Raw genomic sequence first — 18,041 nt, 5'->3', positions numbered from 1 at the left:
CCACCCTCTCCCCCTTCCCAGGTCAAGAAGCATGACCAGTCCCCTGGCAGCCCCTCATTGCCTTTCCTTTCACACCCACCCAAGTGGGTGATCAGCAAACTGATTTTGAACACAATTGGTTCATTTTGCCTGTATTTCAACTTCATAGAAATGAAATCAGATAGTAAGGCCTTCTTAGTGGCTGGCTTCTTTCATTCAACGTGATGTTCCATGGTGTTGAATAGGGGAAGGTTTTTGGTTTGGTCAAGGAGTGAGAAGTGTGTGGTTTAAGATTGGATTTAATTGTTTAAAGAGGGAGCTCTGCTGAGCTGGGATCTCAAGTTCCAGCCTCAGAGGTGGTCTGTGAGTGGCTCCTCATTAGCAAGGGGTAGGAGATAGAGTCCTTATCTCATTTAGGGACTGATTTGGGGGTCAGTTCCAGCTTGATTTTGGCTGCAGAGGTTGTAAGGGAACCCACCAGTGTCTGTAACAAATCCGGGGGGTTGGCCACGGAGGACATAAGACTCAACTCTCTTCTCCCAACTTCACTTCTTGCCCCCAACTTGACCCTCCCTCACCTGTATCCCCTCCTTGCACCCCCATCCCAACTTCCTTCCTATCCCAGAGGGGCTAAACTCTTTATAATTGGTTGTTGTTAACTGGTGTTTGGTTGGTGCTTTACCCGATCGCTTAAACATCTCTCAATGTTTTTACTTAATCCTCAAAAGAATCCTGTGGTGTAATTACCACCATTATACGATTTTGAGGGCTGAAACTCTTAAACCACGCAGTCAAATTAGGGAGTAAGAGACAGAACTTGAGCCCAGCACTTTCTGACTCTCCCTTCCCCTTTTTCTATCACTCTGGGATTCTCTGAGATGTCTCAGTGTAGGGCAGGGTTACTCATCAGTGACACCACTGGCATTTTGGGTCAGCTAATTCCTTGTTTTTGTGGGGGGTGTGCGGGGCCTTGTACATTGTAGGATGTTGAGTAGCTTCTCTTACTTCTGCCCAGTAGATGCCATTAGCAACCCCCCACCCTCAACTGTGACAACAAAAATATCTCCAGACACTGCCAAAGTATTTTCTGGGGTGGGTGGGTAGGGCAGAGATCACCCTGAGCAGAGAACCACTGGCTTTAGAGGGATATAGGGACATTGCCTAGAATTCTGTTAATTTGTTCTTCATGTATGAATTTATCTTCCCTTGGGCCATTTCTTGAGACTTTTCCTCTGTACGTATGGAGATCAAAGGATGAGTTTCCTAGGCCTGCTGTAACAAAGCACCGCAAACTGGTCAACTTAAAACAACAGAAATTTATTGTCTCACGGTTCTGGCGGCCAGAAGTTTGAGATCAAGGTGTCAGCAGGGTTGGTTTCTTCTGAGGATTTTGAGGAGAAGCTGTTCTCTGCCTCTCTCCTAGCCTCTAGTGGCTGCTGGCAATTCTTTTTTCTTTTTCTTTAAAAAAAACTTTTAATCCTCACCTGAGGACATGTTTATTGATTTTAGAGAGAGAGGAAGGGAGAGAGAGAGACATTGATCAGTTGCCTCCCATATGAGCTCTAACCAGGGACTGAACCTGCAAACCAGCTATGTGCCCTGACCAGGAACCGAACCCACAACCTTTTGGTGTATGGGACGATGCTCCAAAAACTGAGCCACTCAGCCAGGCAATTCTTGATGTTTTTTAGCTTGTAGATGTTAGTTAGCTTGCATCATTCCAATCTCTACTTCTGTCTTCTCATGGCCTTTGACCTTGAGTGTTACTGCTTCTTCTTATGAAGAAGGGGCTCACCCTATTCCAGTATGACCTTATCCAAACTAATTATATCTGCAAAGACCCTGTTTCCAAATAAGGCCTCATTCTGAAGTTCTGGGGGAGGGGCTTCAATATGTCCTTTTCTGGGGGGGACACAATTCAACCCGTAACAGTTGGTAAAGTCATGCCACTTTAAATTTGTACCATACTTGGTATTTTATAAGGTGTTGACATGAAGCTCCAGAATCACTTAGCTAGTAAGCAGTCAATACTGGGTGGGATTTCAGGCCTTTTCACTTTGGACCCCAAACACTAGAGCTACCACACCTAGCATAGAAGGCTGGACACCAACATCCAGATTTCTAGCCACATCTGGCTTATGGCTGTGAGCAGCCTAGAACAGGAATTAGCACTAAGAGCTGGAGGTTGTGTGTGTGTGTGTTGTGTGTGTGGGTGAGAGAGAGACAGAGAGAGAGAGGGTATGTATTTCTGGCAGGAGACTTGAAGGCTTTTTATCCAGATGGAAATTTTCTTTACATAAACAGCAGGCAAACAACACTTTTTTGGGGGGCTCCTTTTTTTTTTTTTTTCACTTAGAAAGACAGTATATTCTCTCTGCATGGAGACCAAGGTCTTTTAAACAGCTGCTGTACACAAAAGCTTCACTAATTCATAGTCACAGCTGATGTACTTTGTACGGCTGACACACTGAACCTAACTGAATATTGTCCCATTAACAAAACTACTGTATCATGTGTAAGGCACTAGTAATTAACCTTTACAACTGGTTTTGAACAACCGTCATTTTAAACCTTTAAGTGGCACAGCTGTCTTACCTTCTCTTAGCATTTTTTTTATAGCTCTTTCTGGACTAATTGTGTAAGTGAAGTAATTCTTTTCCCCTTTCAAGATGATTTGGTTTTACATGAGCTTAATGTGGTACTTTTATAATTGTTCTTTGGTTCAGAGTGGGCTGTTCTCTTCACACTTCTTTCCCACATCTACGCTAAGGAAGGTGTTCTTGTGCACTTGTGTCTACACTGCGGCGAGATGTCGTGTCTGCTTGCCTTGCACAAACAGAGGAGGAACAATCATCGCAGGGCCTTAGAGAACTTTTAATTTGCCCTTTCTCTAGTTGCATCCGCATCAGCTCTGCTATGACCCACCCCGGGTCTGGGCCGCGGTTCACCGGGTTTTCTCCCGGGCTGCGGAACGTTGCCGCTGAGAGACACACACCTGCTGGGGGGGCACCGCAGCAGGTCCGGGGTGTGTGGCCTCGTCCTTCTAGTGGCCTGGACTGCTCTCGCTCCCAGCCCTTAGCAGACACTTTAAACCTTTCCAGTCTCTTCAAACCCATAAATATAAATATGTAAAACATCTGGCCCCTATGAGGCACTCATTAAATACAGCGGTACCTCAGTACTCGTTGTTAATTTACCCCGGAACTCGTGAAGAGGGCCGACACCGACGAGTACCAAACGAGCGATGAGGCATGAAGCATTTTCTCCTGCGGGCAGCGTCCTGACTCATGCAAGTTCTAGCACGTGCGACGAGTCCAGAGCAAGCGCCAGGTGCTGAGACATTTTTTCTCGTCAAAGGGCAACAAGCACAGGATTTGATGAGTTCTGAAGCCGACGAGTACCGGAGTATGACTGTATTAGCGCCCTTCCCTTTCTTTTAAGGATCTCACTAAAGTAATCTTGCTGTCTCTCTTATCTATTTACACATCATCTATCATCAATCTATCATCTATTTACCTATTATCAGTCTATCTATTAATCACCAATCAATCAATCTGTCATTAGTCAACCTATCTATGTATCTATCATTATCTAGCTCTCATCAATTAATCTATCATCAATCAGTTTTTCTATCATCTGTCTAATCTAATCTAATCTGTCATCTATCTGTTTTTTGTTTTTTTTCCAAATCAGAGGGATTTGACTATTATAAAAGAAGAAAGGAAAAGAGTTAATTATTAGGCAGGCAGCATTTGGTTTTAGTCTTGATGTTTAGACATTATAAACCAACGAGAGCACCATTTGAAAAAAAAAAATCCCTTTGCTTTGTCATTGTGTTTAAACTTTACTAAAGATGGTCTAAGACCAAGTACACACCTTAAAAGTCCCACATAACCTTTATTTGAATATTTTACAAACAAGTTACAAATTTCTTTGCAACTACAGAATAAATCAAATGTTAATTTACAGCTCAGAAACTTTAATCAATTCATCAACTAAGGCCCAAAGGACTGCATCTGCAATAGAATTAAATATTTTAAATGACAAACTTTTATCCCTTTTGTGTGTTTATGGGAAAATTCATTTAAAATTTCTGAATATTTTTATTTTGGAGTAATAATACTTTATCCTGGTGTTAACATTTAACACCGTAACACTGTTGATATGTTCATGACAACATCTAACTTTTTTTATATAGCTTTCATTTTCAACTCTTTAATAATCCGCATAGATAAAAAATGACTTTATTACTTTCTAAAGAAAAATCTTTTAAAAAGTATCAGAAAATGGAAAATTTCAGCATATACTAATAGTGCTTCTCTGAGCTACTTTCTGAAAAGCTCAGAGCTTTGTAGTAAAAATTACTGTAGTCTAACTACACTCGTTGCTTCTCAGCTAGCACTTGGGAGCCACGTAAAATGGTTCAAAGGATTATCAAGCTCAGCAACTCCCCAACCATTAGTGCTATGCTGTGATGTATCACGAGTGATAGAAAGACACTTTTCTGCTTACTGAGTTTGATGATGATCTGAATTATTTCTGCTTAAATTATAGACTTAATTTATGAAATTAAAGTTCTCATCTGAAATCCTTGTTTACACATTCATTCCTGCCATTCTTTCCATCTCTACATATTTCACATATGCTTTTATATAAACACAGTCAATGCTATAGATTTTTTTCAGTTGTGGGCTGATCCATTAGTGATAGGGAATATAATAAGAATAACACATTTTACATAGCACAAGAATTGTTAATTGCTTAAACGAACAATTATAAAAGCATCTCGTCATCAGATTATGAGACAAATCTCAACAGCCAGATAAGAAGATGGGATGCATCACCTTTGTGAAAGGTGTAGCCAGATTATTAGATTACAGTTATTGTTATTATCATATAGTAAATAGAATAGGTGGTTCATTCTTTCTCAGTGCTCACCTTTCTCTTGGTGTTCATAGTTAAGTCAACTACACATGGATAGATTAATGTGCTACATTTACAGAATCAGAAACTGCTCAAAGATCCTTTAGAATTTGTCTACAGCCCAGCACAGTACAAGCTCTTGATCCCACCCCACTTCCCCCTTCAGCTTGCCGTCCCCTCAGTTGGCTTGACTGTGACTGGTCCTTGGGAAGACATGAATTTTCTTTTGAATAACTGAGGTACCTAATTAATCTCCTGTGCCTGCTCACAAGCCATGGAAGGGAAGGGAGGAAATAGTTAGGAAAATTGTAATATCTTGTACAGGAAAAATTTCTAAGGTTCCAATATTAATTTAGAGTAATATTAATAGTCCTTAACAGAAATCTTCTTAGAATTAAGAAAATGTAGAAAGTCTGTTTAATTGGTCATGCTAACTGGGGGTTCAGATGAGAGTCTCCTGGTCTGAAGTAGACATTTTGTCTGTTTTGGCTGCAGAGCTGGTAGTGGCACTGTGCTTTAGTGGGAATGACATGAGTCCTGGGCTCTGGCTCTGAGGGCCACTTACCTTGAGCAAGCCATTTGATTTTCCTGAGCCTCAGCTTTCTTTATCTGTAAGTTGGAGAAGAAAATAGTACTTACCCCATAGGGTGTTTGTAAGGATTCAATGAGTTAATAGTTATAAAAGATTTTGCACAGTGTGGGCACCATAATAAGCAATCATCATCATCATCATCATCATCATCATCATCATCATCACCATTAATCACTAATTGCATTTTTTTTTTTACCTTGTAGACTCTTTTCTTCAGAATCACCTGGATAGTTTGTGTACTGGTACAATTGCACTAAACCCAGCATCAAGCATAGTCTTGTTAATAATTTTTTAGTTGCCAAAACTTAAGATCAAGACCCGATATATTTATTTTGAGTGAAATGCAATCTGATCTATTTCAAGAGTTTGATATAGATGGTTATTTCATTTAACAGAAGGTTAAAAATGACATTTTGAAATTATGGGATAAGTTATCAAAATTTCTAAAAATATTCTCTAAGGATCAAAGAAGCTTTGCCACCTACATGATGTTTAGCTGAATTGATTCTGTTATGATGTTCAGATTTGCAGGTGTTGGCTGAAAGTTGTGGCAGGTACATCTACTTGAAATGATGTTCATTTGGAGAGAACTGGTAGTATTAAGGTAACTTTTAATCAAAAGTAGAAACTGCTTGCATGTTCTTGCTAAAACAAGTTATCTTAAATAATTTATCATATGCACAATGGGGAAATGCAATTTTTAATGATCTCAAGTGGTTGATGTATTAATAAAAAGTGAAGAAGGTGTGTGTTCACTCAAAGGAAATAAAATTCTCAGTCTTGTGCTCAGTCCTTGGGAAAAGCAATTTCTGGCTCTTACTTTTTCATTTTCAACAACTTGGACTAAAATAAAATGCATTGATAATAATGACATAATGTTTTGATTATACTTTTGCTTTCATTAAACAAGGTAAATGCACTCTAGCAATTTAAAAACATCCTAGAATTCAGAAAATGCTACCACTTTGGGCTCTAAGAATTGGCGCGCGCGTGTGTGCGTGTGAAAGGATTAAAAAGAACAACATGATAGAAATATCTCTGTCCTGATAAGAACTCTGGGGACAGGGAGTATACTTAAATAGGGGGAAATTAAGGCATATTCTACTTGTTAATGAAGTATGTATGCACTTTACTCCTATTTTTCTGTGGTCTAAGCTAAATTAACCCACTGTCTTGATTTCTATTTTTCAAGAGAAAAATACCCACTTGTGAAGTATTGGAGAGCCTACTTGCTTGAGAGGAAAGGAGGAGTCTTCACCTGGTTACTTGAGTGAATGGGTCACTTGACATCTGTGTTTCTCTCTATGGATGGCCCAGGTTCATAAGGGAGGGTGAGCTTTCAGATTACCAGTTAGTTAGCCTGTGGGTCAGGTTGCCGAGCACCAGGCCATCTGAGGATGGTCCTTGGTTTGTACCAGGGTGATCATTCTCCCCCTGCCTTGCAGGAGGAGGGGAGCGAGGCCCACCACGGAGACAGGAGGCTGCGTGCTATAAAGTCAGAAGAGGAAATCCTGTCAAGTGTAAATGTGCAGGCTTGGATCCCCCTGTCCTGCAGTCTGTTCCATGTGTTCATGGAGAACCATATGTCATATTCAGGGTGTGGCATCTTCTCACTGAGCAACAGGAATTGTTGGAGAGAAAGAATACCACGTCCTGGGACTGTAGGCCGATGGTTGTGACTATGTGTCATGCAGTCATTGGACTGAGGATGATCTTGCTCCTCTGTAAGTATGCAACTGTCTTTATAGCTGACTGTGAAATGCTCAAATTATTCACTATGGTGGATAAGATGAGTGCCTTGCCCAGGCTGTGAGCAGGTGCTTCTGGCTTTATAGACTCACTCACCTAACAAGAGCTGTACGGTGGGGAGCCCAGATGGTCAGTCAAAATGGGAACTTGCACAAAGACAAGACTCAGCATCAGCAACAGTAGACACAACAGAGAAACCAGAGAAGAGCTATTGTCCAGCAGTTTTAACCACCAATACCCATTTATTTTAATGGAAAAAAAAATCTCTGCATTTTATATGCTCCAAAATGATTTACTATCGAAACAAATACAATATATGGAACTCTATCTGCATAATTTTACTACAATAAAGACAACATATGACTCCTATTTCCTACAGAAGGCGAACTGAAAAGCACAGATGCCAACAGAGATTGCATGAGAAAGCGTGTGTGTGTGTGTGTGTGTGTGTGTGTGCGTGGTTAAAACCTTTAGTAAGCAACGGCATTAAAATATGCTAAGACACTTGCCTTACCCTAGATTGTGGCGAGCTCTAATAAAAAGCCACAGGCTGTCACTAGTTTCATCTGATAGAAAAATTTGGTGTGAGCTTTGATGGTTCATTTAGTTTATCAACAAGAAGATAATCTTAGTACAAGCACTAACTTTCCTCTTACTTTGACATGCTCACAGAATAAAAATCAATTACTTTTTATACATAATGAACACCTTTTATTTTTAGATTTGCAAACAACTGTAGTCGATTCACACAGAAGGGTACTACCTGTATTTACTCTATTTTATGCATGTACGTACATGAAACAAACAGTGTGTATGTGCCTAAGTGTATGTCTATACATGTGGGCATATATATGTATACACACTGTACCTGTCAACCTCTTCATATGCACGTGTGACCACCGTGATGACACTTGTTATTGTAAATTGGAGAGAGAGAGTCTCTGCCATGATCTATGTCCCCATAAGACACATACAAATGTAGACAGGTACCCATGAAAGAATATTTCCGCCCTTTTCTAGGCATTTGATGGTAAAATTTCCCGCTCTGCTCCTACCACTTTTGCTCAGGATCAGGGCATATGATGGCAGTGAAACTGGTTCTAGTCCTCGGACTAAAGAGAAAGGACTGCTGTCTCTGCTCTCTCTCTCTCTCTGCGGAACTGCCTGCCAGTCATGGCAGCATCCAGAGTGAATGGGATGGTGGAGAAGCATCCGCTCTGTGGTCTGTGCCAGCGCCTAGCTTGCTGCTGGGGCCTGGGTAGGTCAGCTGCCACGCTCTATCCCTTCCTGTTTAGCCTCCCAAGGAAGAATGACACATCAAAGCTAGGCTTCTCCTGTCTAGTGTCTCTCTATAAATACTGGGTATATACACATACAGATACTCATACATATACAAATACTAACCCACAGACAAAGCTGGATGGGGGAGTGCTGACTAGCAACATGGCAACACATCAGAAAAAGTAGTCATTGTTTCTGCTCCCAGAAGGTCAGGTTTTATGCCATGATCTTTAAACATTCAGGGAAAATTCAGAGGATTCCATTAATTAAAGGAGAAAGGAAGATGCTGTCAAAATGCTGAAGTGCAGACTAAGTGAAATCGCAAAGAAAACGAAAATCTGGAGCAATTGAGGCCTAGTTGTGAAGTTCGAGAGCTGTAAACGGCAATCTTCAGATTTGGATTTTTTTTTCTTTTTCCTGTTGCTATGGAAACCTGGTAGTCAAGCTTCAGATGTCAGGAGTTCTCACAGACCTGAATGGCAAAGATTCAGAGTTTAAGTCAAGGAATATTGAAACTCAATTCAATACATTTTAGCTGAATACTCGATACATGAGTGACAGACTGTAATAAATGCATTTATAAACACTGTACTACCTTGGACATTTTTTTTTCTTAAGCATAACGTTTGAAGAGAGAATGGTTTATGTCTTAAAAGCTGGACTTCTCCAAAAATGTTTGATGCCAAACATCTCATCTCAGACCACCAGGGGCTATTTCCTCTGCTACCACTGAGCCCTATTTCTTACACATTAGCCCAGAGCATGGCTATTTTACCAACAAGCTGACTTGGTAGAGACTGATAATTGTCCCAGATACTTTTTATAGTCATAGGCAAGAGCAAGATGCCTATTGGTGGTTCTTCAGGCATGGTGTATTAGTTTCCTCAGGCTGCAGTAACAAATGACCACAAACCTAGTGGCTTAAACAACGCACATTTATTCTTGTACAGGTCGGAAGTCCAACATGAGTGTTAAGGGGCTAAAATCAAGGTGTTGGCAGAGCTCTGTTCCTTTTGGAGGCTCTTGGGGGAGAAGCCCCTTCCTTGACTTTTCCAGCTTCCAGAAGCTGCCTTAATTTGGCTTGTGGCCACTTCAGCATCTTCATGGCCTGAATTGTCTTATCAAAGTTTACTGAAGTTGCTAAAGTCACAGTTATTCTCTAGGTTGCACCGTAGCCAAGGGTCTTCATTCTGCCTGATAATAGCATGAGTGGCAATAGCTCACTCTCTGACATTTTTGCTTAATTACCATTTAATCTTGAATTTGTACAGGGAACTGGTACCACCAAATCTTTTGTTAATATCAAGGAAATAAAAATGTGAAAAGGCCAACCTATGATGTAAGTGCAGTTCACTCTGGAATGAACTGATCACTAGAACTATAATGGGTTACTCTGTAGAGCTTGGGCCTTTTCATTCAAAATCTTTTGAGGGGCAGATCAGTACCTAAAACCCACCCACCTACTCTGTACTCCCTTGCTTTTAGAGGTTGAACCTTCATTTATCTGTTTGGAAAATTTAAAGCAGGATCTCTAAATCGTATATGAAGTCTTTGTAATGTGCCTCAAGTACAAACACAGTGATATTAAGAAGGTTAAGGGTTAAATCTGTTTTAACAGAAAGGGCCATGGAAATTAACAAGTTAATTTAGGTGCAATTTTTGGTTGTTATTTGCTATGCCAATGGCCTTTCTATTGTTTGACAAGTGAGTTCCTTTGCAGTCAGGAGTCCTTTATTCCACTGGAAGTTCTCATTGCCTTTGCTGCCACTGCCTTAAGCTCTTCGGGTAATTCACTACAGTAGATTGTATCCTGCAGAGTTACTCACATTTGAAGAACATGAAAAGAACATATTAAATGGCATCACTAATTAAAAAAAAATCCCAATACTTTCCAGGATGGTACCAAGAACTTGAAACAATAATGTTGTTCATTGAGAAATACAGAAAAACTTTTGGTTGAATAATTCCCACTAAATTAGAAAGTTCCAATCCCTGTTTTAAGTCAATTTTAGACTGTAACATAAATGATTCCACTTCCGCGAACTGTTATGGTGATTGCGTGAGATCATCCTTATGATTTATGTAAAGCCCTTAGCTTCGCACGTGCATGGCACATACAAAGTCCAGGAAGTTGAGCCACTTTAAGGGACCACAGCTCCTCTGCCAAGCCTGACTTGACCCCCTGCCCCCAGGCAAGGATGGCCTGTTCTACCTGCATGTGGTGCTTCTCTAGGCCCTGTCGCTGCTCACAGCACGTTTCACAATAAAGAAAAACAAAATAGTGATACACTCAGCAACATGGATAATATGATTCCATTTATAGAAAATTCTAGAAAGGACAAGACTGTAATTAGAGAAGGCGGATCAACGAGGGTCTGGGTTGGGGGAGGGGATAAATAGCAAAGTGGTGCAAGGAGACTTTTGATTGTGGTGTATACAATTGTGTAGAATTACCAAAATTTACCCAACTGTACACTTAAAATGGGTGAATTTTATAGAATGCAAATAATATCTTAATAAAAAGCATTAGGTTTAAAATAGACAGACAGACACATACACACACGAAGATATTTTTTGCTCATCTCAATTCCCTCTTTAAATTTCTTTCTCGTGATTGAAGTTGTAGTTCAGTGCCGCCTCCTCCCAAAGCACAGGCATTTAATTTTGGTACTTGTTTATATGGTTCACCTGATCTGTCCTTTTATATTCTTGCCATTGTTAATTAATTAAGCCTAAGACAATGTATAAAAAGGTTTTAGGACAATATTCTTCCTTGAACTTGACTACGTCACACTGCACAGAGCCCTCCATAAAGCCACAGCTACAGCTTAATGGAGACAGCAGCTTGCCTAGGACCTTGGGAGGGGCCTGGGGGGAGAATTCTGCATCCCCTCAATGTCATCAACATGGAATTTAAACAACAAAATTGGCAGTAACATAATTTCATTTACATTTTTTATTACTTTCAATGTCATTAGTTTTATTTCCTTTATTTTTAGATGTCAAAGAGGGAAGTGCAGTCCTCTCAGTTCAATTCTCACTTGCAATAAAGCCTTCTACATTATCATCATAAACTGAAATGTTTTTATTATCTTTTTCCATAAGGGAGGCAGTCTAATGGTGAATGCTGGCTTCACTGCTTACTCACATGGGACCTTGGGGCCTTTCCGCGTTTTCTCATCTACGCAGTGGATAAAATCACCAGGCCGATGAAGAAAACAGAAAAGCCACAGAACATCATGGTGTTCGGTTAATGTTAGTCTACTTGGATCTGAATATTATTTGAGGGGAGGAGAAAACCCATTTTTTCTTCCCACGTTGTATGATGTGATCACTGCAGTTTTATGAACAACATTTTAAAGATGTTGGCGCACTTTTTCTATAAAGAGCCAAATATTTCTGGCTTTGTGGGTCATATGGTTTCTGTGGCAACCACTTAGCTCTGCCACTGGTCGGGTTCCAATAAAACTTTATGTACAAAAACAGGAAGTGGGCCATATCTGGCCCTTAGGCCATATTTTGCCAACTCCTGCTTTAAGGAAACACCAGACAGATTCTACCAGATCCCACCAGATCCAAAAATTCTTTCAAGGACTATGGCTCAGTTGGGAAGATATCTTATCCTTGTACTTTATAATCTAGTTTCAGTGCTTTTAGACCCCCTGCCCCACCTTGTGTAATGGTTTAGGCCCATTTCTGTGGAGCCTCTTCTCAACAATATGTTTACAGAGGTACAGGTGGGAGGGCCACTGGCCACTGACTTCTCCTCTCATGAGAGTGTGTGCGAGCCATAGGCTACCCATGGTTACTTGTGCTAGCTTTGACCCAGTCTCTTGGGTCTCATTAGGTCCATGCCTTTTGGGTTAAGAAGAACGTCTTGGGCTAGGTATATAATAAAACAAGAAGTATTATATTTAGCAGGCATTTCTAATGTTCAAATGAACAATACTAAATCATCTTATGCCTTTTGTATAGAGCCAAACTGAGGTTCTTTTTGAAGTCAAACAGGTGAGTGATAACACCTGTTCTTAAGCTGTTTTTTTAAGCTGAAAATACCTGTCGTGTGGTGCAAAAGATTGAAAGGTCACTGAGTGCCTTTCTACCTGTGTAGGGAGACTCAGAGCACCTTTCTGAAGGTGATCTTGACTTTACCTATAGATACCGTTACCTACATGGGTCACCCATGTGCTGCCAGACAGGATGGCTCTCCATTTAGGTGAGAACAAAGAGCCACATTTGATCTCTCAAATATATGAGTACTATACATGCATCTGTCTTTTCTCAATAATACTGTTTTGAGTATAATATGAACATGAGTGCTTTAGGAGTTATCAGGCAATTTTGCCTTTGATTAGCTGTGATGTAAGAGCTCAGCAGAGAGAGAGGTGAAGTGGGTAGTCTTTGGGAAGCTGCTCATTCATTATTGATATCTACAGGTCAGGGGTCTCCAAAGTAGGGGCACAAGAAAATCTCTTGTTTGCAAGAAAAAAATACTGTCAGGCCTATTTATATTCCTTTTATTTTAAACAGATTGTCTTAATAATCTTTAGTACATGGATTGGTAGTAGCAGATGTGTGTATTATTATAAAAATATTGTGTAAAAAATATAGAAACACTGGGTTGGTGTGCTGGAGGCTACTGTCACTTGGGATGTTGGTTCCACAGGTCGGATGGACCTGGGAATCTATTATTTCAACAAACAGAGGGAGGAAGTCTCCATTTAAAAAACTTACTGTCGTATAAGAGGTGATAAGTAAGTCAGCTGTGTCCTGCAGTGCCCTGGGTCTCTTTGAAGGGATGTTATTGAGAGTCAGGATTTTATGTTATATAATTGGGATTGTAGATGGTGATATGTGTGTGAGTGGCTACTCATGATCTTTTCTCTCTCTATGTACACACATAACTGTGCACACACACGCAACATATGCAACACATGTGCACACAACACACATGTGCACACATAATATGTACGCACAAGTGCACACACACACACTTGGACACATGCATTTTTATTTCTTTATCCAGATTCTGCTATATATGAATTCCAGTTTCTCCTAGAACCCAGTGCTGGGCTTGCAGTCTGACTTCACTTCAGAAGCTAGTGGAAAACAGACTGCAGATGTTTATTGCATTAGAGTTGGTCATAGCAGGACATTATAAATGACCCGAATACTTCTGTTCATGGGACAGGATACTCTCTAGCAGTTAAAATGAATAACCTGCTGCAGGGGTAAACTGGCTGGCGAGCCATGGTGTGTTTGCATGGCTCTAGAGCTAAAATGATTTTCATACTTTTAAAGAGTGGTAAAGAAAAAATGAATGAAGCAAAATAAATAAATATATAAATAAACAAATAAATAAATAACTAAAAAGAACATGTGATGGAGACCTGATGTGGCCCACAGAACCCAAAATATTTCTTCCCTGGCCCTTTATGGAAAAAGTCTGCTGACCCCTGAACTAGAACAACATAGGTGAATCTTAGAAATGTATAGGGAGAGAAAGAAAAGCAAGATGCAGTTCACTATGCTCAACATAATACCAATGACATAAAGTTTTCCTAACTGCACAAACTAGAACTATACATGATGTGTGTGTGTGTGTGTGTGTAGAAAAATTATAAAATAATGCCAGGATACACTCTAACTCATAATAGCTATTGTCTCTGGGTAGAGAGAATAGGAAATAAAACTCAGGAGGGAGAATAGGAAATAGAACTGGGGAGAGGAACACCTTTACCTATATAACATTTTATTTCTTGATGTAAAAGGAAGGAAGAAGAAAGTAGAAAAAAAATACAAGAATGAGAAAGAGGCATATATATTTCCTTCCTCCTTTCCTTCTTTCCTTTTTTCCTTCCTTCCTTCCTTCTTTCATTCTTTCCTTCCTCCCACCAACCAAATGAGACATTTCTAATTATAAAGGCTTTTCCTCCTTAGTTCTACCCACAGGACGCTGGCCTAGCACAGAGCTTTATACACAGTAAATTTCTGATGTTGGAATGCATGATTTCCTGTTGATCCTACTTACCATTGTCACCAGGTAATAGCTTCTGTTATTTTTTTCTAATCATCAATTTCTGAACTTCCTAATTCATAATTACATCAATAACCTTGTCAAAATATAAATACTGAGGGCCAAAAGGCTTTTTTGAATGGCATTAGCTATATGTAAATAATTGTTAAAGTTAAAATTGGACTAGTATTCCATACATAGGAAATATTTGATTCACATATCTATTTGTTTTATGCTCCCATCTATATTACTAGGCATAACAATTCATTTGTTTAAAATAATGCTTCATTATATTATAGCTCTTGCTACCAGTCAGTGAAAAAAATGAGTGAATTTTACATTTATCTCTTTTCCGATGGCCCAACTACCTACATGAATTCTCATGACTTCTTAAAAAGGCATAATATGTATTTTAACCCTAAGGAAGGTTATTCTGTACAATGCAAGATCAATGGAGCCCTGGCAGAGCAGTTAACTAATCTGGGCACATGTGTAGTAGCTCAAGTTCAGTGGCATGTGCCGGAAGTCTTCTTATCCCCGGGTCCGTAGGATAGCAAAGTGTGCCTTTGTATAATTCCTCAGCTTGGTAGGGGGATGTTAGGATGCCTTTAAACATTAATTGGAGCACTTTTGCGTGTAACACCTTCTATTATACAGACATAAACTAAAAAGAAATGTTTCCTCTGGGAAGAATTTTTTGGGGTGGAAAATGTAGGGAAAAAGGCTTTGGTCATGTTTTTGGACTTGTGCGCACACTAGAGTTAGGCCTACTTACAAGCTAAGCTGAGGAGAGAGATGAGCAGGACCGGGGTCAGGCTGAAGCGCAGGGCCCCCGCTGCATTGCAGTCTACTTTGGAATTCTTGCAGGAACACACTTGTACCCTGAGGTCTGTGATGTTCGTCATGGGTGGTTTCCCTGAATCTGTCACCATGATGGGCAGCTGGTAGTTTGCTTTGTTCAGATTTTGAAGAAGGCTTACCAGGGCGTGTGTGTCTGTGAAGACAAGAGGGACCTTTATGAGAGAGGGTTACATCTTTTCCAATGAAAGAGTGAGGCCACACAAAATAGGCATTGCATTTTGCTTATAACCACAAGAGCGTTTAAATTGAAATTAAACAAAAATATACATTCAATCCAAGTGCACTAGCCATGTGTCAGGTGTCTGGCAATCACACGTGGCTGGTGGCTACTGTACGAGACCCCCCAGACAGGACATTTCCCTCATCAAGGAAGTCTATGGTCAGTGTTACTATAGTCAGTTTCAAGGGGCTCCGCTCTTGTGAAAATGACTGAGTACCAAGAACCTCTCCCTGCAAACTTATTATGCCAATAAAGCCATCTTCACAGAGATCATATTCAATATCTAGAAAAAATAATGTAAAAATCCACTCTCAAATGGTCACATTGTACATCTTAAATAGATACAATTTTTATTGTCAATTATACTTCAACAAAGCTGGAAAAAAGAGAAACAATTATTAGCTCAGAGCATTTTTATATTAGAATCCAAATTTAAATGATCAAAATAAATTCTTGAACCAAAAAGAAAAAAACACCCCCCAAAAACAAACCCCACTCACTTTATACATGGGCAGGACCCTGTGTGTTCCCATGGAGATGGATTCTGTAGTCTTGATCAGTCCTCAGCCCACAGCCCTAGATTTGGGTGGGAATTCACAGCACAGTCCACAACGTGGAGACGGGGTCTTTACGCCCATGTTTGCTGGGAATATCTGCCATTATCCAGGCGTCTGGGCAGCACTCCAAAGGGGCCACCCTACCTGGCCACTGTTTTCAACCTCAGGCTATTATCTCTCTCTTTTTATTTATTGACTTTACATAGAGAGAGACATCAATTTGTTGTTTCACTTATTTATGCATTCATTGGTTATTTCTGTATGTGCCCTGACTGGAACCGATCCCACAACCGTGGTGTATCGGGACGATGCTCTAACCAACTGAACTACTTGGCCAGGGCAGGCTGTTCTCTTTTCCATCACTCAGAGGACTGGGGATGTTTGTTTGTTTGCTTGTTTTTAAACTGCCCCTTCCTGGGAATAGACAATGTTAAGTATTCAGAAAAATAATTTGGGGACAAGAAAAAGGATTTAGAAGGCATTGTGTCTACTAAGTAAAACCCAGAGGGAAAGCAGAGCATGGTGATATGAAAACAAAAGCAGAGGAAGTGTGATCCTAACCAGAAGGTCAGGTGGCAGCAGCTATGACCTACTTAGAAAATTACCCCAGGGAAATGGCAGGTTAACTCATGGAACATTCTTCGATCTCCCTCAAGTAGAGGAGAAACTCTTGAATAAGAAAGTTCCAGTTGGAGCCCTGGCCTGTGTGGCTTAGTTGGTTGGAGCATTGTCTTGATATCTAAAGGTCATGGGTTCCATCCCTGGTCAGGGTGCATATGGGAGGCAACCATCGATGCTTCTCTCCCTCTCTCTCCCTCCCTTCCCCTCTCTCTAAAATCAGTGAGCATGTCCTCGGGTGAGGAGAAAAAAGAGTTCCACTTGGAAAGAACTGGTGATGATTATTCAAAGCAGCTACACCCACAAAAACTAGCAATCAAAACAGTAACCCCTCAAACAAGAGAAGGCTGTTTTAGTTAAAAGTAATCAGTGTAACAACATTCATTTTTTAAATAGCAATAAAACAGACCAACAGGCAAATAGAATCGATAACAAGCGAAAGGCACTAATAAAATGAGAAGTGAGATAAGGCCATAACAATACATATGAGATTTGTAATAGAAAATTTTATGCACAATTGTACAATGCATTTTCAAAACTTAATGAAATGGGTAATTCCCTATCTCTCTCAAAAATTTTCCCACTGATGTAAGAAGAGGAGCCTTGACTAGGTCAATGGCAGGAGAAGTTCATTATCAATGACAGAGCATATGTCTAATGTGTGAGTTCCAGTTTTTGGTTTTATTTCAAGGCAAGATGATCTTAGCTGTGTAGAGGAAGGTGGGTGAGCTATTGTGGACGGGGGAATACTTCATAATTCAATGCATGTGTGTTTCAGTGTTAATAAGGCAGATGATAAATGTTGAGCCAGGTTTTGAATTCCACCTGCCCACATGGAAAGGCTGGTAGGAAGGGACATTGCTTGCGAGTTTCGTAAATGAGGGACAGGCTAGATGAAAGAAGATATCAAAATTGAAAATAAAAGCCAAGGATTCAGAAGAAAAACCAAGGTCATTATAAAGACGAAGTCAATTTTGAGGAGGTCTGCAGCATGAAATGGAAGCTGGAAGAGTCGAGGTTAGACTTTCTGAGGCTTCCTGGACTGGTGCTTCTCTTATCCTTAGTCTTTTATTAAAGCAAGCACTCCATGGAAAATCTCCCCGAGGTGTGTAAACACCGTTATTTGCGAGAGAAGAGACAGCTGAGCCAAGACATGCTTAGAAGCAGAGACCCTGGCCTTTGAAGGCTGCGGACTGGGTGGGTGTACTGTATAGAGCTGTGCAGTACAGTAGAGAGTGTATAGTA

General features: G+C 40.3%; 1 protein-coding gene across 1 annotated transcript in view; it reads right to left on the bottom strand.

Moving 5' to 3' along the window:
* Positions 1-7,451: 7,451 nt before the first annotated feature.
* Positions 7,452-18,041, bottom strand: part of CDH13 (cadherin 13) — a 1,018,642-nt gene continuing 1,008,052 nt past the window's right edge. Inside the window, exons 13-14 of the mRNA XM_090259850.1 lie at positions 15,316-15,534; positions 7,452-8,996 (exon numbers count right to left, since the gene is read on the bottom strand). Of these exons, the coding sequence (XP_090115976.1) occupies positions 8,989-8,996; positions 15,316-15,534 (227 nt within the window). The 3' untranslated portion in view covers positions 7,452-8,988. The remainder of the gene's footprint in view (positions 8,997-15,315; positions 15,535-18,041) is intronic.

Source organism: Furipterus horrens, unplaced genomic scaffold, assembly GCF_987537825.1.
Source record: "Furipterus horrens unplaced genomic scaffold, mFurHor1.1.pri manual_scaffold_13, whole genome shotgun sequence".
Taxonomy (NCBI): Eukaryota; Metazoa; Chordata; class Mammalia; order Chiroptera; family Furipteridae; genus Furipterus; species Furipterus horrens.
The sequence above is the reverse complement of the archived record's forward strand: the minus strand, read 5'-3'. Positions and strand labels throughout refer to the sequence as shown.